The 27,604-nt window shown below is 34.6% G+C and overlaps 1 protein-coding gene across 2 annotated transcripts; it reads left to right on the top strand.

Moving 5' to 3' along the window:
* The first annotated feature begins 39 nt into the window (after positions 1-39).
* On the top strand, positions 40-27,194 carry LOC149808597 (protein lin-52 homolog). 2 transcript variants are annotated; one of them, XM_089979745.1, is made up of 6 exons: positions 40-95; positions 8,243-8,317; positions 11,332-11,366; positions 16,771-16,843; positions 21,199-21,282; positions 23,275-27,194. In XM_089979745.1, exons 1-6 carry the CDS (start codon positions 71-73, stop codon positions 23,334-23,336), a joined length of 354 nt encoding a protein of 117 aa, XP_089835871.1. In that variant the 5' UTR covers positions 40-70; the 3' UTR covers positions 23,337-27,194. The 2 variants fall into 2 exon arrangements, with proteins under 2 accessions (XP_089835871.1, XP_089835880.1); XM_089979754.1 differs by lacking the exon at positions 21,199-21,282.
* The last annotated feature ends 410 nt before the right edge of the window (positions 27,195-27,604 follow it).

Here is a 27,604-nt window from a genome sequence, read left to right as displayed (position 1 = left end):
CACGGAATTCTGCCGGAACTTAGCTTTCTCTTTGAAGCAGAATCAACAACCATTCTGTAAGTAGTTAAATATGGCGTCGTCTACCAATAATGCGGGTAATTTCAATTTGTATAAATTGTTGGAAATTTATAATACTAAACTTTATTGAAATTATTTATGATCCACAGGAAAACGTTTTTTTTACTTGAGAATTTTTAAAAATTCTTGTCCTGGTTGTCGAAATGAAGAGGTTAGCCACCCGTAATAGTTTTGTCCCATTTTCGTGGAAAACACGACAGTAGTCTTAGCAGACCCTTCTCACTTGGGTAACAAGCAAATAAATTTCTGCCCATGTTACTCAAACGGTGGACAAACTGGTAATGTATAAAATTAGCAAAATTTCCAATTTTGAAAGGTATATTGAGGTAAAACTTAAATAGCATAAATTCGTATATATACTGCTGTCGGGCATTTATGCGCACCTAAGGTTTTCGTTTCCAGTATTGGAGTAAAACGCATACCGAATTCAAGCGACTGACAAAAATAAAATACAGCAATGCTTACCATTTGAAAAGATGCAATTGTCACCAGAATATTCAGTTCAGAATAATATTAATTTTGGACACGGGATACCACCCCCTTGTTTTTTGACTAGCGAAACGTCGGCCTGTTCTGCGCATAGCTTTGAAAAGATGTACTGTTTATTCATCTTACTATAGAAATGAAATATATTACTTTGGACTGTTTCTGTCAGCAGTAATTAGGTCAGGTTTATAGCTAGTTTTATACAATTGAACATAAAAATGCCAATAAATGGCAAGAGATGTTAAGCAAAGTAAACTGATCTTGGAATAAAAGTTAGTAAAGTTCAACATTTTATTAAAAAAATAAGCTATTACATGGCAACAACAGTGCATAGGATGTAATTTGTTTACAACGTCTTGTTGATGGGGAACAATTACTACAAAATTTAGAAACAGACTATATGCTGGGGAACTTGTTGAGAATTTATGTTTTAGCGGCAAGTAGACACTTTGGGTAGCAGACGATTTTGTACGTGTGGGACAACTTCATGCAAAATTGGAAACTTGGATTAAAATACAGTTCTGTTTTAAGGTATACATTTCCATCTTTTATATAATGTATTTATTTGTATGTTTCTGAAAGATACATAGCAGATCAAATTGTCTGGGTTACAGGTTCAAGAGGGTCATGGAGTGGGTCTTCACGTTGCCATTTAAAATCACATTTTTTGTGGATTTTGAGTCTAGATGTGGGGTATTTTTGTACACTTTATGAATATCACTTTTCTTAATTAATGTATGATTCTTCTTTCTGGATACAAAATGGATTTTTGACCCCAAATAGCACGTGATCAGATGTTTACAGAAATGACGTATCGATTTACACAGAGAGAAAAAACCAGTAATTTTTTTAATTAAATAATAAACTAGTCTGAAATACACTTGTATTTTGACAACTTATATTTTTTTGGTACACCTCACAATGTGTTAAATAATATATATGAATAGTCAGTGAATTCAAGTATTATCTCATGTTAGAAAATTCATGTATCAGACTAATCCCATTAGAAAACAAAACACATGCATATATAAAAAATGATAATCTCATTTGTTCTATATCAGATTGTTAACAAACACATTTCACTAGACAGTTCACAGGGGCCCCGAGTGGCCGAGTGGTCTAAAGCGCTTTCCGTTACGGATCACTGCCATCTCACCTCTGTCTGCGTGGGTTCGAGTCTCGGATTCGGCTAATGTGGGTATGTGAGAAAGCTTGCCGGTAGCTTCTCGTGGGTCGGTGGTTCTTTCCGGGATTTCCCGGGTTCTTCCTCCACCATTAATACTGGCCGCCATGTATAGCCTATCGTGTGCTGAAAAATGGCGTTAAACCCTACAACAACATAGACAGTTCACTCTGATATATATTATCCTTGTAGCATGTGGTGTATATTTGCTTATTTTCTTCACATCAGTGCTCAAAGACATTTTCTTAGACACATGCCGCACACTGACAAATAAGCTCCCAAGTCCTGACTGAAATTCCACAAGCCTGGACTCCAAGTTCCACATGCCGAAAACTTTTACTAATTTTAATATTGTTGCACAACATTGCAATAGCTTCAGTTCAAATATAAATTGAATTGGGTTCAAAGGAGCTTGAAGGTAATGCAAGTGTTGTTAGTGTTTATCACTACACTCTTGTTCTTTACAAAGTAAAACTCTTTCAAACAAGAAATTTGAAAATTATATTTGTTTGGCTTTGCTGACAGCTTATTGCTTTGTAAATTAGGTTAAAAAATGAATTACACTTGAACAATATTCCGACAACTTAAATAATTATGCTTTGCGTTCTCTATATGCAGTAAAATTCAACTCCAAAGAAACATTGCTGCTGTTCACAACTTGTCGAAAATATAACACATATGACATAAACATTCTAGTTCAAGGCAATAATATGTAATAACTTTTTGTTCTTGTACATTCACCTAGCATCTCTTTGATTTATCTATAACGGGTTGTTTCACTTCCTGAACCTACCTATGCAAATTAGCACAATGGGCTCACCCATTGCAGCCTTTGAACAACTCTGTCTATTGTTATCCTATAAGTAATATGTGGAAATAGTTGTTTATACCTGACCTCTTTGCCTTTAATTGTCACTATTTTAACTGACTAAGGGATAGTTTTACATCAGCTCCAGTCATGACCGCTTACCGTTGATACCCGGTACTTGATGCATGTAACGTGTTTATAATGATTGTGGTGTCTTTTTCATTTTGTTTTGGTTTGTTTTTGGTTCTTTTTTGAAGATTACTGAAAATTGTGTTTTCTATAAATATGAATGTGTCGGGTGGGGGGGGGGAGAATACAAAATCATACTTTTAGCATAACACACCATGCTTCAGTCTGATTAAAATTGGATCTCAATTTCACATAGGACAGTGGCCATCTGATTCAAATTGCGCTGTGTTATGGCAGATATTTCAACAGCTTAAAAATACATTTACTCAGGCAAATTAAATTACTTTTGACAAGCCCAACAGGCACCTCACTTAAAATGTAAAATTAGAGGGGCTTCATGCATCATGCTATCAGATTTTTTGAGCACTGCATGAACATTATTTAAATTGGTCTAGATTTTGGTCAGCCAGAGACAATTGCCATCTTGCCAAGGCTACCAAGGGAATAAGGCAATTCACAGAGAAATGAAAACATGAACAAATTAAAAAGTTTAACAAACATTCTTGCAAGATGTTCCACCTTCATTTAGCTTGATGTCCAGATATCTATAATTTTGAAATATTGGAAATTGTATTTGGGTTTTACGCCACTATTGATAGCGATCATAGGCAAGAATATTTTCCTTGCAAACAGGTAACTTTTACAGCACAATATTTATGTTCCAATCAATTTTGGAAAATGAAACAGTCAATCAGTTTCTAATCCTTTTAAGTTTGATACTGACTTTCCTTAAGTTTGAAGGCCCAAAGTAATTCCTGTTTGTTATTGATGCAGCAACATCTAATAATTGTAGAACATTGACAGAATTTTTTTACAATTTGTTTAGTACATCGGTGCTTTAAAAGTAATAAATTTTCTTTTAAATGTCGGCAAAAAAAAATTTCCAGTACATTTTTATAATAAATTAAATTGCTGTTTTTTGGTAGATGGTAGTCGTTCTCGTTCCTGCTTTTTGAGGTGGTTGAATGTATCTAGTCAGGTAGCATGGCTATTTGGGTTATATTACAGTATACAGTAATAAGGCCAGACATCAGCATAAGCATATATATATATATATATATATATATATATATATATATATATATATGATGTTTTAAAATTTAACATTTAGAAAAAAAGAAGAAAAAATACCTGAAAATTGATTTTTGCATCTAATTTATCTGGTTTTGTCCAGTTGTAGAAGAGCTTTGTAAGTTATTTATGCTAATCATTATAATATATATAATTTTTTTATAAAAGGCTCTCAGAAAAAACCTACTTACCCACCTAAAATTTAGAACCAGTGCAGGAAGAAACATATTTTTGGGTGTATTGAAATAATAATAATGTTTGAGCATTATTTAAGTTTGTTAGATAATTGGTAAATATGATTGGTTTGGATAAATTTAAGTAATAATAACTCTTGGCCACATAGTCCAACATTATAAGATGTTTGACCCTGGAGTGCATCCTGTGGTGGTGGGGGGGATGTCAGTCTAAGATGTGATTAATCCTCTCACCAGCTATTATCATTATACACATTACAGTTGACATCCTACATTGTGGGACTATTTTTCACATTGTGCCTATGTTGTATTGATATTACATGTAATTGCTAAAAAATATAAATAGAGTGACGTTTACACAGGACATACAGGGGTCAAGCTAGGTTTGAATTTTCAGAAGTGCCTTTACCTTTGGATAGGTGTTTGTGTGTATATAACTGGTTCTTTCAGTTAAGCTGTGTCCCCTCTTTCTCATGATGTATATTTACATTTAACATTAGTTTTAAGGAGTACTTTATCTTCAAGTTGAAAATTCTTTTTGTTGTACGAGCATTATAAACACAACATGCAAGTAGTGTATGAATGGGTCTTATTCATATGCAGTGTATTCTGACCCGTTAGGTGTTGTCGGTCTGTCTGACCTGTTTGGTCTTTATGTTGACGTCAGGGTGAGGCAGGGACCAGTGATATACTAATTAAAACACTGTCATATTGTAATCTAATGTTTATATCCAATATATACACTAGTTCTGTCCGTCTCTCCAAATTCTACACTAATATTTATTTACATTGTTTCTCCACTCAGAATATCAATCTATCACTCCATTATGTCTATTAGGTATCCCTCCTCTTAACTCCCCATCTTGTATATCTGTCTGATTCTTATCTCCAACTTCATCTTATCTCTGCAGTCCCTTTTTCTTTCTCTGTCCTCTTTCTGCTTTTCTTTCTGCTTTGTGTCTTTCTGCCATCTGCTTTCTACCCCACACTTTATCTTGTATCTATCTATGTACACATATTGTAATCTTATACCCTTTCCCCACATTCAGAATATGATTGGCTAACCATTACTAGATGAATGCCAGCTCCCTTCCTCCAGATCATACCATAACAAAATGGTGTTGAAACAGCAGGAATGTGACCCAGTAATCCAGATATATCATGATGCTGACCTGTTTACTTAGCTTTGTCAAAGTCTTCCTGAAACCCCAAAACTTGACTTGCTTTTGATATGTTCTCACACCCAACTTATGTTAGTTTCTATGATGCTGACCTAGTTACCCAGATTTATCATTGCTTCCCTCACATCTGTCTCTGAAATTCCCATATTCACACACCCCACATATTACTAGTTAGAAACCTGATATTGGTACTGCTACATATTTTACTTTTTCCCCACACTAAGATCCCTTTTTTTATATGTACTTTGAATCTGTTTGGCCTTAGTATATTTAAAACTGCGTAGTTTTTGATAGGGAGATACAATATATTTTGGCCCTATGACTTCAAAACATCACAGCAGAATCTATACATTGCAATTACTTTTAACTGATAGAAGCGACTAGATTTCAGTAATCTGGTAATTACATATTGGTAAAAACACTTTATCAACTGCCACTTAAACTAGAAATTTAATTATTTTAGTTTCTATAACTAGAAAATGGCTATAGAAATCATTTCCAAACTACTTTGGTACAACCACTTTAACATGTACATGAGAGCAAATGTAACTGTGTCTGGCACACCATAATGTTTATCTGCTCAAACACATTGATCACTGATGTTATGATGAATAATTTGAACTTTACAACTTCATGTTTAGAGAGTTAATTCTAAATTAAATCTTTTGGACTATAGATTTTTGGTAAAACTTTGAAATTGTAGAAAAATGATTTGCTTATGCTAATGGCAATATCTGTGTTAGGGAAAGTTATGGATAAAAAAAAAACTGTTTCTGATTGGCTAACTGTCTGTTTTTTGTTGCTGACCCTAGCACTTAACCCACCACCAAAATCTTGAAATTGTTTTGTGCATCTAATTGAACTGGTTTAGTCTAGTATTTGATGGGCTTAGTACATTATGTAAACTAAACATTTTTTTATATATAGGTGCATACATACATACAAATACAGTGTATATAATCCTACCCTAATTTTAAAACCATTGCAAAGGGAAAAATACATTTCTTGCTTTTGGTCTTAGTAGATGTGATACCATGTTTGTTGGAACATTGTTGCATGAGTCAACAGCAAGGATGATTGATGTATGCCAGTGTGAAGCTTGAATAGTCATGGGAAATTTAACCATATCGCAAGATTCAAACTCAGTAGTATCTTCAGCGGATTGTTTGAGCATTTATTGTGTCCAGTCTAATAATATTAATAATTACAAGGAAAAACAAGATGGTCAAACAGTGTTTGTCTTGTGAGAAATACTGTTTACAAGTATATACTTCTGTTTGTATAGTTATAGTGGAATAAATCAAGTTTACAAAGCTAGCTGTGTTGGTGTTTTTTTTTCTTTCTTCTAACCTTCTGCAAAAGTGGAAGGGACATTTAGTATTACACTTGCCTGTCTGTCTGTCTATGACACATTGGTAATATTTTGCTTTGAAGTCTGTTTCAAGTGCATTGTTGGTCACAGAGTGGTATAAATTTGTAGATATTTCTTTTTGAGTACAACACCATCTCAGAAAAAGAAAGTCCCTGTACCCATTATTCCACATCTTGGTTAAAGACCGAATGCCGCTGCTGATTGCAAAAAGTCACACATGCAAAATGTTCTGAATAATACTCAATCTTGAAGATGATTGGGTTCCATTAAACCAAATAATACTGATGTTTCATCACATTATGAGCAGTATAATTTCTCCTCTGAACTGAGATAACCTGCCATTTTCTACATGTGTACGACTTAATCCATTGTTGATTGACCTTATCAGGGGGTAAAACAATGGCAGTTGATAGTAGGAATAAGAAATTAACATCATGCTATGTTGGATTGTCTTCAATATAAGATCCTTTCTTTGTATATTCCAGTGCCTCAGCTGATCACCAATATTCACCTTAGTTTTGCTTTTAGCTAATACATGTATATGCTTTTTCTTATCAGATATGCTTACAAAAAGTGGGCCTGTCTCTCTTCATTTCCTCTCGAATCAATTTATGCACTTCATGCAAGTGTTGTTATTATTAGATTAGTCCCATGCAGAATTTATTGAATGTATCACATTACCACATTTTGGAATACTCCTGAAAAAGATCTTAATTACTAGCAACTATGTTGACTGAATTAAGGGGTAGCAACTCATAATCTTAACTGAATATTTGAGGTTATTTAAACCCAATATCCTGATTGTTTCAAAGAACGTTTTATGTCAGATAGTTTTTTTTATTATAACAAATCATATCTTTCCTTCCAAACTTCGGTTAGATTGGAAGACTAGTGAAATTTATGATAACAGTGGCATTGGGGCATAAAGACAGATTTTTTGCTAAAGTCAGTTTCTTGAAATTTTTGGGCTCCTGAGTCTTGTAACTTTGTCTATGTGTCTTGTGAGTACAGCAGATCCCAAAAAATTATATCACTGACCTATGCTTCACATCTAGGTTAGTTTCATGAGATTAGTTTGCAACACTCGTGCAATTTCATGCATACAGTATCATCCCAAAGAACTGAAGGTCTCTATGCCACGTCATTAATGTTCCATCAAAATACTTGTTTTTTAAGTTTTTATTTGAAGTTAGTACATTATTTTATTTGAACTGGACGAAAAATATTCTGGCAGCTCATGAGATAGGCTTTATGGCACAGCAACACAAGTAGGTTATTTAGTGCTGAGACGATTGGAGTAGAGTGCCTTGCTCAAGAACACACCAAGATCCAGGCTGATATGATGATATGAATCGAACTCGCACCCATTGGTCATGAGTCTGCCACACTAACCACTGAGCCACCATGGCTCCTGATCAGGAGGAAGTCAATGACATTGGACAGTTGATGCAGTTTACACTTGTCAAAACTGCTGATGGAATGAGAATTTAGGCTGGTAACCATTTAACCACTATGCTATGTGGCAGACCCTTGCTTCATTTCACCCTCACAGCTTCAACTGAATCATGTTAGAAACTATATTAAAGCAGTCAAAATCTGTTCTGTATTTGAAGTTAGAAGATGATTTAAATAGATGCCATTTAAATTTATCAGTCTTTATTCTTTTTTAATTTTTAATAGAGCTTTTGACAGATACAGACCTGTTAAGTTTTGAAAAACTAGACAGAGCCTCACCAGATCTGTGGCCAGAGCAAAGTAAGTAGACATTCATTCATTCATTTTCCTCTTCTCCTTCCATGCCTTACTTCAGATTTTCTGTCTGTTGTTTGCCTTTCAGATACATGAAAGATTTTACTTTTATAGCTCTACTGGTCATAGACCAGAAGAGTTTATGGGATGATCTGTTGTTCATTTTTCATCTTTTCAGCAGCACGAGTTTGATATCACTTCTCCTGAACTACTTGGAGGATTGTCATGAAACTTTACAAATGCATTCATACCATATTCTAGTTGGCCCTAAATAAAAATGTTACTGCTTGATATCTAATATGGCCACATGAGTGGCTATCATGAAAATATTGTTGTCATTACTCCTTCTGAAGGGCTGTCAGGAATCCAAGTTTCCAGTTCAAATTATGTGAAATTCTCAAGGGTCATAGATATATAGTTTCACCAAAAGATTTCTGATGAGGCATTGTTGGTCCTAAAGGAAAATAGTGCACCATAGCAGCTATTTGAAAATCTTGTTATAGCTGAAGATCACTGGAGATGGTTTCAGCTTTCAGCAGCTGGAAGGAAGAAACGGTCTTTGCTTGAATTCTTGGAATTCTTAGAGCATCAGTTCTTTTGAGGACTCTTGGTTATCAGAGCTGCGACTCTTGAAAAAACAAATACACATTAACATTGTTTTGTTCCAAATAGTACAGGGCTAATTGATTCATCCAAAATGTTTTCATCATGGATTTATATTTTAAGCACCACTGTTCACCTGTATGATGAAAATTGTGTCACGTTTTTCTTGAAATAATGGTCTAGTTCAAGCCTCATTCCCAGTCAATCTAGAAGAGTACTTGAGATGAGTAAAATGAATGTATTCTCCATGATAGTGTACATGATTAGGCCATCATCAGGTTCTAGTCGCCAGATGTGGTTTGCAGCTTTATATGAAGTCTGAAAGGGATTGATTTCCAGCTATTTCTCTTCTCATTTAGAGTAGTTATGTCCCCTGATTGCTTACGCTCATGTCATTTGTTTCTGCAGCTTTGTTCTCCCAAGGATTGTTTGACTTCAAGCATATATTGCATGCAGTTTTACATTGGTAAAAAATTGAATAAGTTCAGTTTTCGGTGTTCATTGAAATCCTTTACACAAGTTTTTGTTTTTGCAGCATAACTTTACCAAGCTTTAATGGAGTTCAACCAGACCTTGTATGTGGTTTTATATTAATGAAAATGTAAAAGATTTTAATTTTCAGTTCTGCAGAGAACAATCTGCCAATGTTATGCCCTCTGATTGCATATTCTCCTAACTTTGGTTTCTGCAGCATTGACAGGAGACTTTGCATGCCAAGGTTTGTTGTACTTGAACCAGATTTTGTAGGCAGCTTTACAGTGATGAGACCTTTGATTCCATGATTCCGTGATATGACTTACAAGAGTTATTCCTTCGGACTTATCTCCTGACTTTGGTTTCTGCAGCGTGACTTTACCTTTAGAATATTGAATTTCACAGGTACCTTATACTGATATGATTTTGAAATCACAACAAGTTGAATTTGCTGAGCAAGTTGTAGTAACAGGGGCTTTTAGCAATGCATATATCTCTCTGAAAGATCTGGTTAGAAATTCATTGTTTGCTGTCAGCTGACCTACCAGTCATTGTTTCTGCAGCAGATTGTTTGCAAGATTCTCTGGAACTTTATTGCATAATTCTAAATGTCAGATACTTCCATTATTTGAAATTTTGCAGCATGCATACAGCCAATCAAATCTTAAAGGTCAAGGTTAGAGGGCAGCTAATAGAAAGGGATTTAACTCACCTGGCCCTGTGATGACATGCATCCATTGGTCAGTTGCTTGTTGCCACTCAGGAGTCCATATTTTTCTGATAAAATTTCAATAATCAGTTCAGATTATCAAAGTCTTAGGTGACTTTGATAATGAGCAAGATTCATCTATATTAGTGAGGTGATTTTTACATCTGATAGCCAAGACCATATGATTTGATCTGACTTGGAAAATAAGCATTTGTTATCAAGATCAATGCCATATTGGTCATATGATCTGATCTGACTTGCAGTATATGCATCTGTCATCAGGATCAGTGCCATATTGCTCATATGATTTGATCTAACTTGCAGTATATGCATCTGTCATCGAGATCTTGGTTATGTCGTCTAGATCTTAAGCTGTTTAAATAATGAGTGAGATCCATGCATACATATGAGGTGATCTTGCATGTGATTGGCTGAGCTTGTTACCTATCAGAGAGAAATATTTCTGATCTGATTTTGATGCAACTTACAACGTGGGCTTTGTTCATCAAAGGATGGATTGGACAGTGAGAGAGGCCTGTACATGTTACTGAGGTCATCTTGTACCAGATTGGTTGGAGCGTATTACCTTTCTCAAGGCTGTATTTCTAATCTAAGTTTGATCAGATTTGATATATTGGTTTATTATCATCATTGTCATTGACTGGATCGATAATGAGCAGGATTCATGCTTATCAATTATGTAATCATGCATCAAATTGGCTGAGCTCCTTGACACTGGAATGCATATTTGTGATCTGCATGTAATTTGAATAAAACTTGGAATATATGCGTCTATCTTCAGGATCTTGGACTGTTTAAGTAATGAGCATGTAATTGACTGAGCTTGGTACCACTCTAGAAATCCTAATTCTGGTCCATTTTTTATCTTGACTGAAACATGGGTTGATATGTGGAGATAATTTGCATAGGATACATTATTACAATACTACATATGCCTTCTTAGTAAAATGGTCCACCATTGTTAAGTAACCAGGTGAAAAGTATGTCCAACTTGGGCCTCCTGTTTTTGTTTATTGGGGGGTAGGATGGCATTACACAGCATTTTACTGAAACTGCAGCAGAATTATACTGCTCATAAGTTAGGATCATAGAAAGGTTTTAATATGTCAGGCATTTTTTCCCTGAAGTCTTCTGATATCAGTAGTACACAGGAATGTCTTCAAAATATATGTAATAACTTTCTGGCCAAATTATTTATGTACTTTTTCTTCAGTTCCTGGTGTAGCAGAGTTTGCTGCAGAGAAAAAGGTGAGTGCCATTTTCTTCACATTATTTATATATGCTTGATATCTCTCTGTCTGTTTATTTATTCTTGTCTTCTGATATGGTACAAATCCTGTGTGGGTAATTTATAAGGTGTAATGAAATTAAGGAGTGGAAAAGTTGTAATAATCCAAGTTAAGTGCCTTATTCACTTTTGTCATATGCCACCACGTGCTGCCATTGCTAAACATGACAGTACCCACATTTGCACATGAGGGTAATATAAGATTTAAATGATTCACTCAACATTTTGTTAACAATATACCTAATTGAGTGTACATAATATATTGCTGATTATTGATAATGTATTTTCCATTGAATCAATGGCCCATTTTTGTGCCTTTCATTTCTGTAATTGTGCTTAAAATTACAGTTTAAAAGCTGCAATATATGGTTAAAATAATTTTTTAAAATTTCCAGCCTGTTTAATAATTTTAGTTCTCTTGGCCACAAAATCAACAGAGTTTATAGCATGGCCCTAGGTCCTATGTCATTCATGTATATTACCACTCTGGAGTCCATATATCTGATCTGATTTAAATCAAAACTTGTATGTGGGTTTGTATGATCAAAATCGTTTAAGTAATGAGTGAGATCAATGCATATTTGTGAGGTGATCTTTGCATCTAATTGGTTAGCCATGTCACCTCTCTCAAGGTCAATTTTCTGATCTGATTTGGATCAAAATTGGAATGTGTGTTTATATAATTCCGATCTTGGATGAGTTTGATAATATGCAACAGCCATGCATAGTAATAAGATTATCTTGCATCTTTGGTTCCAATGTTGATCAAACTTGAATTAAAGGCTTATTTTATGCAAGTCTTGAACTATCATAATTATGATGAAAATTATGCCTTTTTCTGTTGAAAGAATTTGTAACTGGATATAAAAGAGTTACAGTTAACATGAAATATATTTTGGGAGATTGTTTACATACTGTAGAATTTATTCTAACAATTTTGAATAAGCCTGCTTCGTGAGTTGGTGAACTGCAAAGTTATGTAAGACAAAAGAGCAGTGCCGGACCCTTGGGCATCATGTAACTTTATTATGATATTGAATAATTAAATTTTTATCAGCTTCTTACATAATTAAAAGAAAAATGTATAAAGTGCTAAGACATTAATATTAGGGCAAGAGACAAATTAAAAGATATGTAATAAAATATTATTGACTTGATTTGGTTGCTACAAGGGTTTATCAACCCCAGAAAAATTATATTCACCACAGTCTGAAACCTCAGTGGATATTTATTTTCTGGGGTTGATAAATCAAAAACCTCATCAAATGTTAGAAATTGCATCTTGTTACAACCTAAGCAATCTATTATGGTTGATACGATTGTTCAATCGATAGGTAACATACACAAAAAGTGGAACTATTTAGGTATTTTTGCAGACATATGCACCTTGATTTTCATAGATGCATTAAATAATGAATCAGTTTGCATTGAATTCCAGACATGTTTTACAGCATAAAAATATGCATAAAAATATTGAGTATATGCAATAAACACAAGACTGCATGCATGTTTTGTTCAAAGTCGGGGAACGGACATGTTTTATACAGCATTGGAATGAGTCTCAGTCTTATGATCTCTATGTATCCCTGTGTTATATCAAACCTCTATTTTCCATCAGCTTGGAATAAAGCACACAATTTAGTTTGTCTTTGTGTATTTTGAACACCCAACTGCAAACTATAATATCATATACTGACATATGGAGGTTTGTGTGCAGTTCACATGATATACAGAAAGAGAAGGTTTGTGTGCAGTTCACATGATATACAGAAAGAGAAGGTTTGTGTGCAGATCACATTGCGTGCTGACAGGTCCTAGTCTTTATGCAGTTCAGATCAAGGTCTCTACAGTTTAAGGCTGCAACTCTCAAGCTTGTGTCTTTTATCAACATAGAATACAACATATAGTGTATTGAGCACCCAGCTGTAAACTGTCATATCATATGCTTACAGATGAAAACCTTTATGCATTTCACAAATGCTAATAGATGAAAGTCATGTGCAGTTTATATCATGTGCCAATGGATCAAGGTCTGAGGTTCACATATTGTGCTAACAAATCAAGCTCTGTGCAGTTTAAGACTGCAATGCTTACCAAACTTTCTCAGTATGTACACAATATACACTATCGTATTTACCGCATATGTTGGGACACCGTATTTGTTGGGACACCATAAATTAATTTTAAAAGTAATTTTTTTGTGCACTGTATGTTCTGGGACACATGGTTTTTTTCGAGTCATAAGTTGTGGGACACCTTTTAAATCATTCGAAAATTACATGTCGGAAATTGCAATCCAACTGAAATTTTATTTTTTAAATATAAAACTGTACTTAAGATAAAACTCTTTAATCCACTGCAGCAGCATCTCATCAACACAACCCTTCTGCACATGTACAGTCTATTATTTTGGTACATGAATACTTTTTTGACTTTCTCATACCGTGAAAAATTGTTGGAGGCAACACACCACCTGAAGTGGAAACTGCAAGAACAAAAGGAAGACTTTTTTGAAATATGTACTAGTCTTGCTAATTCTCACACTTTTGATGCCCACCTTATCGTCAGTCCATCCAAGAATGCGATCAAAGTACACTAGAGTTTCATCCATGTTAATGATCATATTGTCGGCGAAATGATCTGTTTCTCTTCTGGCTATCATGAATTCATCACGTGATTTTATTTTCTCCAAATCTTCTGGATGGTGCTGGGTCATCGATGTTCGCGCAAGAAGCACTATATTGTGCAACTTTAAAAACTGTTCCATTGTTTTACTTCATTGTCAAACTTTTTGTGAATACTGTTGAAAAGGAACCAAAGTTAGCTTCCATATCTCGGCCGTCTTTGTATATTCAAAGCTAAAAAAAAATAAATTGGCACACTTAAAAGAATCCAGTAGTCTTGCTTGCTTTGCAATAAAATAATCTTTGTATTGATATCCTTTAAAAAAAATTTGGCGTCCGTGTCCAAAGTCGGCTTCCAGCGTCTGCTTGCTTTGTAATAAAAATAACCTTTGTCTTTGATGTCCTGTCGGCAAGTTCAAAGAAGTTTACTGCTGGTTGCCAGTTGGGTTTATTTACCACCAGGGCTTATATGTGCTTGGCAACTTTAGTAATAATTAATACAAAGGTGCACTGATGTCTGCGGGTAAATATTAATGATACTTATGTAACCCGCGCTGGCGAAAAAATTGTCACTTGCACTCAAGTGAATGTGTTTTAAAATAATGATTTTTATTTGCGAGATACTGGTATACAGTATAGTTCTCTTCTGGCCTTAACGAATTCATCACGATTTTATTTTCACCAAATATTCTGGGTGATGCTGGGTCATCGACATCTGTGCGCAAAGCACTATATTGTGTCACTTTAAAATTTGTTCCATTGTTTCAATTTATTTTCAAAATTCCCATGAATACAGTTGAAAAGGAACCCAAGTATGCTTCCATATCTCGGCCGTCTTTGTATATTCAAAAAAAAAAATCGGCTCACTTCACAGAATCCATAGTCAACTTCCGATGTCGGCTTGCTTTTCAATAAAATAAACTTTGTATTGATATCCTTTACAAAATAAAGTAACCGGGGTCGGCTTTTGAGATCGCCTGCTTTGTAATAAAAATAACCTTTTGTCTTTGATGTCCTGTCGGTAGGTTCAAAGAAGGAGTTAACTGCTTGCTGCCAGTCATGTTTATTCACCACCAGGGCTTACATGCTTGGTATAGTAAGGATAATTATGTAACCCTAGCTGGTGAAAAGACTGTCACTTGCACTCAAGTGAATGTGTTTTCAAATGATGATTTTTTTTTGCGAGATATTGTCATACAGTAGACCTGGATATAATTCAGTCATGATTATTTTGCACCCAACACCGTGTCATGCGTGAATGGCATCTTCAAGATATCAGTTGACTATTTCCCTCTTGTATGCGATTTTGTTGGCTCCAGTTTTCAGTCGGATAACATGTTCAAACCTTTGAGCACAACCACACACAGTTGTTTCTCAGTGTTCATGTCAATGAACAACATGGTGTGTGGTATCTGACATAATTGATACACGCAGCAGTATGGAAGCCTATGCTACTTATATGGATTTCGTGGAAATATTTTATTCTTTGATGCTCATGTTGAAAAAAGGAATAAATGATAATAACACAAGGTTAGTTTCTTTCTTTTTATTATCAATTAAGTGTTTTATTTATCTATTTTATTGCGATGTGCAGTTGGGGGGGGGAGGGAGCACAAATGCAATACAAATTTATTTTGTTTCTTAAGTCTTGGGACATATGACCAGAGTGAAAAAATGTTTCACCATAAGTTCTGGGACAGGAAAAAAAATAATTATTTTTTCGTGTCCCAACATATGCGGTAAATACAGTAATCAAAGTGATGCTACTAGACTAAACCAGTTAGAAAACCAACCTTTCCCCTGATTTGTATGTTAGGAGTGCAGCTGGCAGTCTTTTTTTATGTGTAATATATGTGAAAGCAAGTGACAATGTGCATAGTATACCTTGTTCAAGATGCAGTCTTTGTCTTTTATCTCTTATTATGACAGGATTCAGTTTTCAAAGACAGGTCTTTGCCGAATATGGATATCTGATAATTTAGGTAAAACATGTAGGATGATCATATAGTTTTGTTCTGCTGCACATGATGAAAACAAAAAGTAGCTGATCTAGTTTAAAAAATTTTATCTAAGTGTGACTGTTGACTCAGTCTGATGTGTACTGTTGTTTTATTGTGCAGCCACTTTTTCAAGTTTCTCGTTTTCAACTTTGATGTGAAAGTCGTTCATGCTTTAAGAATTAAAAGAAAAGCTCACACTGACTTTATAAGCAGAGATATAGCGATACAATATTTAATTTGAATTGGTTGATTCTGGCAAGTAGTATCTGGGCTGTTCTAGTAAAACATGTTTAGAACCCAGAGGAAGGTACTTGCAACATGGACTAGTCACAAATAAATGCAGTTTAGAGTTTCAGATCCTTTTCATAAACTCTGTGAATAATCCAAATGACCTGGCATATATTTGAATTTAAACAAATGCTTTCCCTGTATGCCATGTATGTTTCAGTTGAACAACCAATGTTAAAAGTAATATTAGAAAGAGTGTTGATAGGAGTCCCTCATATTAAGGCTAGGGTTGGGTTGATTTTTTATTTTTATATTGTATTGTACCTCAGAGGAACAGAACTAAAGTAACCATATATTAAAGCCAGTGTTTCTAAAAAATATGTGTGGCTTTGCATTCTTTTCAGGTAAATTAAATATAATTTTAATTTTGTTGTTCAACTGTGATAACACAAGTTGGTAGATGAGAATTTATTTTTACTGCTCATAATGCATCTACATGAATTCCATTTCAGCTAGAGGCAAAATCCAGTGAGCCTCCAAAGTGGCTGGCTGATTTAGAGAATGATGATATCAATCTTTTACAAGGTCAGTCGGTTTTGTTCCAGTTCTAGTTCAATACACCTATATTTACTTCATTTAAACCTCCTTTAACTTTTAAAAGAATATTAGGGTACCTGATTACCAAATGCAGACATCGGCAAAAACTCCAACTGTAGTCTTGTTGCTATGGCATGATCAGACATAACAAGTTTGCATAGCTATTTAAGTGCACACACAGGCAATGTATTAATTATATTTAGAAATTATTATAGTAAAATGTAGTTTCATTGCATGTGGCTGCATGAGATCTTAGGGTCTGGTAATTGAGCTCCAGTATAAATAGAAGGCGCTCTGTTCAGACTTTGTAGAAGTAAAACTACATATTTTTTTTTCCCTATCTCAAAATGTATTAGTTTTGCAATTGTTCCAACCAAATTTTTGATAAAATTTAATAGGTCTCCAAAACCAATGAAAGAAACTGCCCATATAAATGAAACAAGATGTCATCTCATCTTCACAGTTATATTTTACATAATCTCGAGGCAGCCATACAGTTAACTTTTCCAAATTTTGGGATAGCCATGTGCTGGTGCTTCAAAAAAAAAATAATACCATACCCTTATTTGTCAGTGACCTCTTGGAGCCTTGTGAGAGATAAGGTGAAATAAGACTAGGTCAAATGTAAATACAGTGAAACTGGTCTATTAAGATAGTATTTCCTATGAAAAGGGAATAATACAAGTTGTCTGGATGGACTCCAAAAGTATGCTTTGTCAGGCCATGCATAATGATGAAGTAAAACAAATAGCTGCTGTCTCCCCCCCACCCCACTTCAAAAGGTGTCATCTGCGATTCTAAGGTGAAGAAAGTCATTGAACAATGATTTGGAAATCAGTTAGTTAATTCAAAGAAGTGGATTAGTTAGTTGAAGGAAATGGACTAGTTAATTGAAAGAAATTTGTTAGCTAACTGAAAGATATAAGGCTGATAGATTAATCAGTTAAGCCCATAAGTGGTTAACTGAAAAAAATACATGCACTGAATAATTTTCAGCATTTAATCACTAAAATTAGATGTAAAATATAACAGAACATATCAAATCATGTTTTTTTAATACAGTGTATGTAATTCATTTGGGTCAGACTGTTTAATTCTGAAGATTCATTTAAAAAATGCCTTTCTCTCCTTCTAAATAATTAAAATTCACTTGTATTCATTGGCATGGTGTGTTAGTTAAAATATATGTGAATTTTGGATATTTAGATTGATAGCTTTCTCTTTTTAATAAAACCTGAATCCACATTAGGAACAGTTTCGGGGGTATCATTACACCCCTACACTTTTGTATAGTTTCAGGATCAAAGCATACGTCCCAAGCTTTTGTAGGATTTCATTGTGGTTATGAAGCACAACAAATGTCAATTGTTGGTGAAAGTGAAATTGAAAACGTGGCAAAAGGTGGGGAGAGCAGGTTGAAGCTTCAGATTTCACTTCTTGAGGGGTTGAAAATCTCCAGTTCTAATTTGCTTACTATCTGAATCTCAAAACATGAAAGATAAATCAAGAACCAGGGAGCTTACCACATCTGGATACATTTAATTGATTACATTTTGAATTAATTTACCCCAAATATGGTAATTTGTTATGGTAAAAGGGTCATGGCATATAAACATGTAGGGTCATGGCATGTAAACATATAGGGTCATGGCATGTAAACATGTAGGGTCATGGCATGTAAACATATAGGGTCATGGCATGTAAACATGTAGGGTCATGGCATGTAAACATTTAGGATCATGACATGTAAACATGTAGGGTCATGGCATGTAATCATGTAGGGTCATGGCATGTAAACATGTAGGGTCATGGCATGTAAACATGTAGGGTCATGGCATGTAAACATATAGGGTCATGGCATGTAAACATATAGGGTCATGGCATGTAAACATGTAGGGTCATGGCATGTAAACATTTAGGATCATGACATGTAAACATGTAGGGTCATGGCATGTAATCATGTAGGGTCATGGCATGTAAACATGTAGGGTCATGGCATGTAAACATGTAGGGTCATGGCATGTAAACATTTAGGATCATGGTATGTAAACATAGGGTCATAGCATGTAAACATGTAGGGTCATGGCATGTAAACATATAGGGTCATGGCATGTAATCATGTAGGGTCATGGCATGTAAACATGTAGGGTCATGGCATATAAACATGTAGGGTCACTAGGGAACTACATAATAGGATCACTGTGTCATGCAAGGATAAAATGGTCATTAGGAAATACTATTAATGGACATCCAAGGACCACCAAATTATATCCTATACAATTGAATTCCCTTGAAATATAGGCCAGGTAAAGTGGAAAAAATGGAGTGATAAATGTTGTGCTATATTTACAGGTGTTCTTTATATGGGTACATCCACTTTATCAAGGCTTTCCTAAATAAGGAAATCCAACAAATTGAACTTTCATGAGGTAATGAGAAAGGGATAACAAGCCATCTCATTATATTTTGAAGTAGCTGGCACAAATTTAATAATATAAGCCTAAGTCAGTGTAACAGTATAACCAGAAAGTGACATTGCTTTGAACTGAAAATAAATGATTTAAATAGGTCATTGTGACTTGAATTTTGTATTTTAACCTGTATGTTCATTGCACTTTAAATATGATGGACACTGTTTCACTTATGCTAATGAAAATTGGCACATGGATTCATCTTAAGAAGAGTTTTTCAGCCATAACAAAGCCACATGTAGGTTTCTTTAGTGTTTTTTATTTTTTCAACTGTTCCTTAATTGATTTCACTAAGATGGCATTTGTTATACGGATAAATCTCATTGTGTCACTTAAATGTTTTTGGCTATTCAGTCATTATAGTCTCAATATCTCTGGTACTATTTCACATACTTTCATGTAAATTGAAATGCTGATGCATCTCAAGAATTGAACTGCATACTGTATATGTCACTGTGACCTAATTTCATGCTTCATTGATGTTTTTATTTTCAGCCATTTGTCACATTCTCTGTATTTATAACCCTATTACACTAATCAAACCTGGGCCTTGAGTGGCCGAGTGGTCTAAAGCATTCATTGTTATGGAGCACTGCCATCTCACCTCTGTCTGTGTGGGTTCGAGTCTTGAATTCAGCCATTGTGGGCATGTGAGAAAGTTTGCCGGTAGCTTCTTGTGGGTCAGTGATTCATTCTGGGGTTTTCCCAGGTTCTTCTTCCACCATTTATATTGGCCGCCATGTATAGCCTATCTTGTGCTGAAAAATGGTGTTGAACCCTATAACATTAACACCAATCAAACTTGTTTTGATACTATGTTGATGAAACTTGGCAAGTTGACATGTTGATACCTCTTAACAAGTTGTCTTCTGCATGGTTGTTTTATTGTTAGTTCACACCAAATGCATAGCAGGTCCCAGTCCAGACCAGCTTTGGTTGACAGTCATGGTATTTTTCCTTGCAAGACTTAACACTCATTATCTCAGTATTAATCTTCTATATTAGTCTGTATATTTTCAGCTGTTCCAAATGTGCTGTTGGTGCTGTGATTAGACTTTATTACTAAAAAAATATTGCTCTTACTTACTTAAATAAGATATTGATATTGTGGATTACTAGTACAAACATGAATACTTTCTTAAATACGAAAATGGAGTTTTGCCATTAGTTTTAACTTATATTAGTAATGTTTTAAAAAATTCAAGTTTAAACTGGTCAGTGAAGGTCATCCATGGGATACCGGTCTAATTTATGAGCAACTGATCTTTTTAATCAGGTGAATATGCACAAAAGTATATTCAGATAGGACTTGTTGACAGTTTTATGCTGGTATCTATTCAACAGAGATAACTGCTGTAGCAGATTTGTACATTGATAATTATTCTTGTCATCTTTATGAGATTGTAGATACAGATATTTGCATGATGCTGATTAGCTCAGATTGTTCATATGAACTTATATATCCTGTTTTGCATTTTATACTTTATTCATACCTTAGTCAAAGTAGAAAAGAATGTATAGTTCTGGTTGCCTGACCAACCCTACAGTTTTAAAGGAAATAATTTTGTGGAAAAAAGAAATTAACAAAGGGATGTAAATACGATTGAAGTTAAATTCATGATGCCAATGGTGCTGATTTTCTAGTTTATGCTTCATTTAAATCCACCTGGACCAAAGAAAAAAGAAGTTTGTACTGACCTAGCTACCCTGATTTATTTTTTCAACGTAACCAGAACCACGTACTTTTATAGTTTACCTTACTGCTAAATGAAAAGCAGTGCAGCTTTACTTTATTTCTTTGGGTGTACCATCAGAAGAATAGGATTAGAGTGGGATACACTGCATAATAGTATTTACATTTCATCTTGACAGAATTTGGCAGCCTGACCACCTCACAGCTAATAGAAAAAGTCCGAGGTCTTCAGAATTTAGCCTATCAGTTGGGTTTAGATGAAGGTAGGGTTAAATTATCATACTGCTAGCCTGTTATGGAGTTTATTTATTTTTAATAAATATTTTAGGTAGGGTGTACATATATTATAGTGTTACACATCAGTTAATGTATATATTGTAGTTATACATCAGCTCATGGGGGCGCCGAGTGGTCTAAAGCGCTCTCCGTTACGGATCACTGCCATCTCACCTCTGTCTGCATGGGTTCGAGTCTCGGATTCGGCCAATGCGGGTATGTGAGAAAGCTTGCCAGTAGCTTTTCGTGGGTCGGTGGTTCTTTCCAGGGTTTTCCTGGGTTCTTCCTCCACCATTAATACTGGCTGCCATGAATAGCCAATCGTGTGCTGAAAAATGGTGTTAAACCCCACAACAACAACAACAACAACAACATCAGCTCATATATACATACTATCCCATGTGTCACAAATGTTGTTTTATTCTAGTAATTTTTGATAGACTTGATAGATTGAAAGCATATTTGGCATTGGCTAATCATTGAGAAGGCCAGCCTTATATACTTGCTTATAAGTGGAGCCCCATGGAAAACTGTACTGACCCAGATCTGCCATCGCATAATGTACTAGAAGGTATATTGAATTTGATTATAGTGTTTGTCAAAATTTGAAGTTATAGTCCCATGTACTGAGAAGTGTGCCCTTCCAGAGTAAATTTTTTTCCAGCTTGGAAATCGTTTAAAGGCATAAAATAATCGGAACCAAATATTAAAAACAAAAACAAACCCAGACCTAAGATTCCATTTTCACTTTTTCCATGAAGAAGAGTTTTTACCTCTTAGTCTTAAAATTTTCCCATGCCTCTTGAACCAATGTTTGTAAATTATATCATACTTGGAAAGGGTAGTTATCCACTGGATGCATTTCTGGTTTCATAAATATGGTAGCTTTTGAGTTTTATCTAAGTTTACATGATTAATTTAAAGAATTCAGTGAAGTGTTACACGAACAATTAAATATTGCTTGGAGAAAGCAGGATTTTTTAAAATGTCTCCATGCAAATATACCTATTTGCAAAGCATTCCTTCAACGTATGACTGAAATAGTCATATTTGCAACTAAAATTTGGTACTGGCAAGTGAAAATTCTCAAATGGTCACCATCCATTGACCTTAAGAATCCTAATCCTGCAACTGGAAAATTAGATTCACTCTTTATAATTACAAATGTATACCAAGTTTTACACTAAAAACAGCTCATGGTTGTTACAGTTAAACATACCCAGGGAAGGTATTTTTAAAATATATGGCAGGGTACTTTGGTTTCACAGAGTTCATATTAAAATGATAAGAAAATTCTAAATTACATCTATGGGTGAGTACCCCACTTTAAAAGTGCCTTACCTGGGTCCGATGTATGTTTTAATGGAACAGCCCTCATACAAACCAGTACACATCATAATCCTTTTTCGATTGAGACCCAATTTCTAGATTAAATTGCCCTCTTTACACATCACAAGTCGGGTTTAAGGCCTGTAAGAGATCAGTATAATAAATGACTTTATTGATATAAAACCTCATGTATTGTCAGAAAAAAATGAAAGTCAGGGCCCTCTGTTGGTGAATTTGAATCCAGGCAATATCCATATAACTCAAAGTGGTGAATTTCTATAGCAGGCCAGAGGTTGAAGTAGATATTGACTGTTGACAGATCTATGTATACTTTTAAACATAACCTTAGAACATTTGAAAGCACTTTTTAATTTGCCTAAGTAAAACCTGTTCCCACCTACCATTAATTCAATTGATTTCTGTTCACAGTCTGTGTAACATCCAAGTTATAAGGGATTGGCAACCTAAAATTTGAAATGGCAAATGAAATATTCAAGTAAGTTGCCAGATGTCTTTTGAAGGTTTATAGATATTCCACATAGAGTGCTGAAAAGCCTTCATTACTATACAATTATGTTCTCACATACATGCAATTTTTGCCCATAATATGTTTCCACTGCCTCAAACAGTCATTTTCATTTATATTTCAGCACGAGAAATGACAAGAGGGAAGTTTCTTAATATTTTGCAAAGGCAGAATAAAAGACTGTAGTGGAAAACGTGGAGATGTTATTTTTCCTATGGAAGAGTGAAGGAATGGTTAAAGGCAGAATGCTTTATAATTACATCCACTCGAGTATGAGAGTGCAATATAATTAATATGGAACATGAGTTGAATTAATGTTGTGTGATTCATGTAAATTTGAATGAAGTGTTTGTAAGAGAAAATAAATGTTTGTACTTGAATATGGATGCACCTGACAGTATGTTATCAATCTGATTGAAATCGGGATCTTCAACATGATGGAAATCTGATGGGTACTAATACAAAGTCAGTGTTTTGCTGATCTTTCAATTCATCAGTCTCATTTTTCACATTTCAAACTATCACTCAGAACATAAGGTTTCTTACCATAACTTTCCAGAACATGAAAAACAACACTTTATTTCATAGGTTACTGAAACAAAGTTTACTGGGAAGTCACCAGAACATGAACCTTTCCTGACGTGTGTCAGATTTCATTATTATATTGTTATTAGTAGCTCTCAGTTTAGACAGATTGGTACAGGGCTCCAAATTAGCTGCTGGCCAGGTGCTAGTCAGTTTACTGCTGGACTAATAATTTTCATATTTTTAAGTCTGATGGTTAGCAAAGTTTCCGTTGTCACCAGTCAGCATTTATTTATGCTGTCATACATAATTTTTGAAAGTTTGAATGAACAGACAAAGTCCAGTTTCACTCAAGAGTTTATTGTGTAAATCCACATTATACAGCTGTTGCCCTCAAAGCTTAGAACAAATCAGGATTGTAACTATTATATTTCGAAACAAGGTTATATAAATATTTACAGATTTCATTAGAAAGATAAGGTGAAGTTGTATGTGAATGATTATTAATCCAAGTTTCCTGTGACCGTTCCTATCCCCATTTACATGTTTTGACATTTGTGTTTAAAAGGTTGTTTAAGTTTGCTTGGCCCATAAATAAGTGGCTACTCAATGCCAACACTATGTGGTCTTGGCGAATACAAACTTTCAGTTGGCAGTGACCTCACACCTGAACATAAATGTCAATATATCTAAAATTGGGTAGGAAAGGTCACAGGAAACTCTTTGACTAAAAGGCTGTAAATCAGACTAAATGTTTACTGATTCATCCTTTGTTTTTTTACAGTTAATTTCTGGGACAAAAATTCTTGTGAGTTTGTAGTGAATATTTTCAAGTTAGTTTGGTGGTTTTCTATTGCAAGACCTGCAATATGAGCATTTTGAAAATTTTCTTATTACTTCTTCAAGAGTGCTGGGCATATTGAAATTGTGCTGTCACCAATGTGCCTCTTATTCCTTTCTAAATGCAAATGATGCCAATCCAAGAGCCATGGCAGCCATCTTGAAAATCATGGTACTGTTCCAAAACAGAAAATTATAGTAGCATTCTGTTTTCTCCAGAATGTCTTCTTGATCCCAAATTAAAATGGTGCAGATCTGGTGTCCAATATGGTCTCCATGGTGGCTGTCTTGAAAATCTTGTTATTGCTACTTTTCTTAAATGGAAATTTATTTTGATGTGTTTTCAGCAGAAGAGTTCAAATTGGTCCTAAATAAAAATTATGCAAACAAACCCTTGGTGCCACCATGGTGGCCATCTTGAAAATATTATCTCTGCTCCCAAATAGAGGGTCACATTAAAACATGCAGTTTCACCAATAGACTTCTTATGATACCTACTTGGTCCTAAATGAAAATGGTGCCAATTGAACATCTGATATGTGTCACAGTGGCCTTTTGAAAATCTTGTCACTACTCCCCACGAATGGATGGTTATATTGACATAGCGATTTTATGTCACCAAAAGACATCTAATGGTCATGAAAATGGTGCCAGTCTGAAAGCCAATATGGCCACTTCCACAGCCAATTTGAATTTGTTATAATGAAAAATGTCTACAACTAAAAGGAAGAAATGGTATTGTCTTGAATTCCTGTAAATTCTATTCAACCAGTAGAGTCAGTTCATTTGAGGGACTCTTGAATATGAATAATTGTAATTGTATGTATTTAGTTAGGTATGATTTATAAAATATGCAACATTGTTCATGAAAGATTTAGCTGAGTCATCATTCACTTAAGGCTTTTCCCATAAACCAAATTGTCTTTTAATTGTTCACCTGTTTCTGCAGTTTTGTCCAAAACTGGACATTAAAAAATGCAGTTTTTTTAAATGTAGAATTCTTTGCAAGCAGTTGACACAATCTCAAGCTCAGGCTGACAGATTTATGATCTGAAGACATGGAGTAAATTGTAAAATTATTATGAATGAGGAAATACATTCTGAACTTTTTATTGCAATATTTCTTCTTGCAAGAAGAAATATGAATGAAAAACTTGTACACTAGCCTTTATTTGTTTTGTATCTGATCCATTATTCTCTCATTTATTATACTTTTAATTTCATAGATTTTTTTTAATGATTCCTGGGCCTATGTAGTCTGAATAGTTACTTTAATGATTAAGTTACTGTTGGAAGTATCTATCACAAAAAAAAGTGTCAAGCATTATATTTATGTTGGTTTTTCGTTGATTAAAACTAAAACTTCTGGTTTATTAAAGATCCAGAAGGGATAATTTTACCATTGAAATGAAAATGGAATGCAAACAGAATGCAGGAAGTTCACGGGTGAAATGCAGAATAAGTGCAAATTGACATGGAATTTTTACAGAAAGCTGGTAGATTAAAAATTTATGGCAGTGATTATAAAATGAAGATGCACTCAATAAACAGCTTTGTTCCCTAACACACACCCCAACAGGTTTCTCTATGTTAAAGTGATTTTTTGAGGTCCCTCTGTAACTTATCATTTCTCCTGATTTTTTCTCGATTTCTCGGTAGCGTGGGAACCCTGTACACAGTATTTACCAGAGAAATTAAAGTGGAATTTTTTGTGACTTAATAATAAAAATTGGAGAAAGGTGCATTTATAGTTCACTTCTTAGCTACAATACACTGCCTGGTACATTAGTGAAGTGAAACATGACTTGTAATTAGAGAATATACATTTATTTAATAATTAGACCTGAAGCTAAATGGGGAACAACTTGTCTCAGAAACATATGAGTAAAGAAATTTTGTTTTAATGATCAGCCAATTGTTTGCTAAAGCTCTGTTCCATTGCGACCATCACAGATGTTGCTTGGGTAAAGAAAAACCGAAAGGATGAACATGCACAATGAAGGGAATATAAATGTTAAGAGCGTTATGGGTGTATAAAGATTACAGAAATCATATGGGGAGGGTGTGAACATTCTTGCAAAAGAGTTGTGATTTGTGAAACGTCTTTGGACTGTGTAATTTTTTGCTAAATAACTATTTGGTGCAGAACAGTGTTAAGTCTGAGTTTCCTGTATTAAAAATGTATGCTTGATTACTCCAGATTTCAAGTGTGAGATGTTTAAGAGACAACTCTGCAAAAAAATTAATAATAAGATTGTGTATGTGTATTCAACATTGACTGATACCCCAGTTAACCTTGACTAGCAATGACCCAGAATTATGTTGACCGTGAGTGACCTGAACCTTGAATTTTTCTCCAGTTATGGAAAGGTCATGAAAGTACTTTTCAGATTGGAGGGAAATATAATTTAGTAACATTTGTCTCCTAATGTGGAAAGGTCATTCAAAAACATTTTCCTCCAATCCTGCAAAGGCCATGAAAGAACATTTAATTTAATCTTACCCTTAATTGACTTGACCTTGAGAGACCTTAACAGTAAATATTTTCAATACCAAAATAAAACTTAAACACACACCGGAAGATTGTTTTGATTACTGGGTAGAAGTTGGACTTCTTACCATTAAACCATCTGATTTGCTGTTGTTTTCTTAAAAAATAAAAAGACCCTGTAATCCTTACTGTAGAAGTGATCTTTCTTATTTATAATCCATGACAATTTTCTATAGTCTGAAACAACACCGATTCTGCAGAGGTTGCGATGTGGCAGGTATTTCCAATAAATTTAACTCGTGTACTATAGGGAAGAGATTTCATTTCTTTTCACACTGGTAAGAGACTTACTGGGTATTCTCTGTTTTTATATCATTGACAATATTTAGCTCTTTTCTGAGGAATTAACTGCTGTCAGAATTTTTTTCAGATCACAATCTTTTATGAAAATGCCCCCTCCTCAGGTCATTTTAGGAATCTCTCTGCACTTCCACCCCCACCATAATTGCAAACCACAGGTGATTATATATTTCACTCCTTTCTCACCTGGGGCTGCCAGTGCATACATTTCCGTGTTACTCTGGAATGTTCGTAAACC

The sequence above is a fragment of the Sinohyriopsis cumingii genome, chromosome 1 (assembly GCF_028554795.1).
Source record: "Sinohyriopsis cumingii isolate HCF-2022 chromosome 1, ASM2855479v2, whole genome shotgun sequence".
NCBI lineage: Eukaryota > Metazoa > Mollusca > Bivalvia > Unionida > Unionidae > Sinohyriopsis > Sinohyriopsis cumingii.
This window is presented reverse-complemented; position numbering and strand designations above follow the sequence as displayed.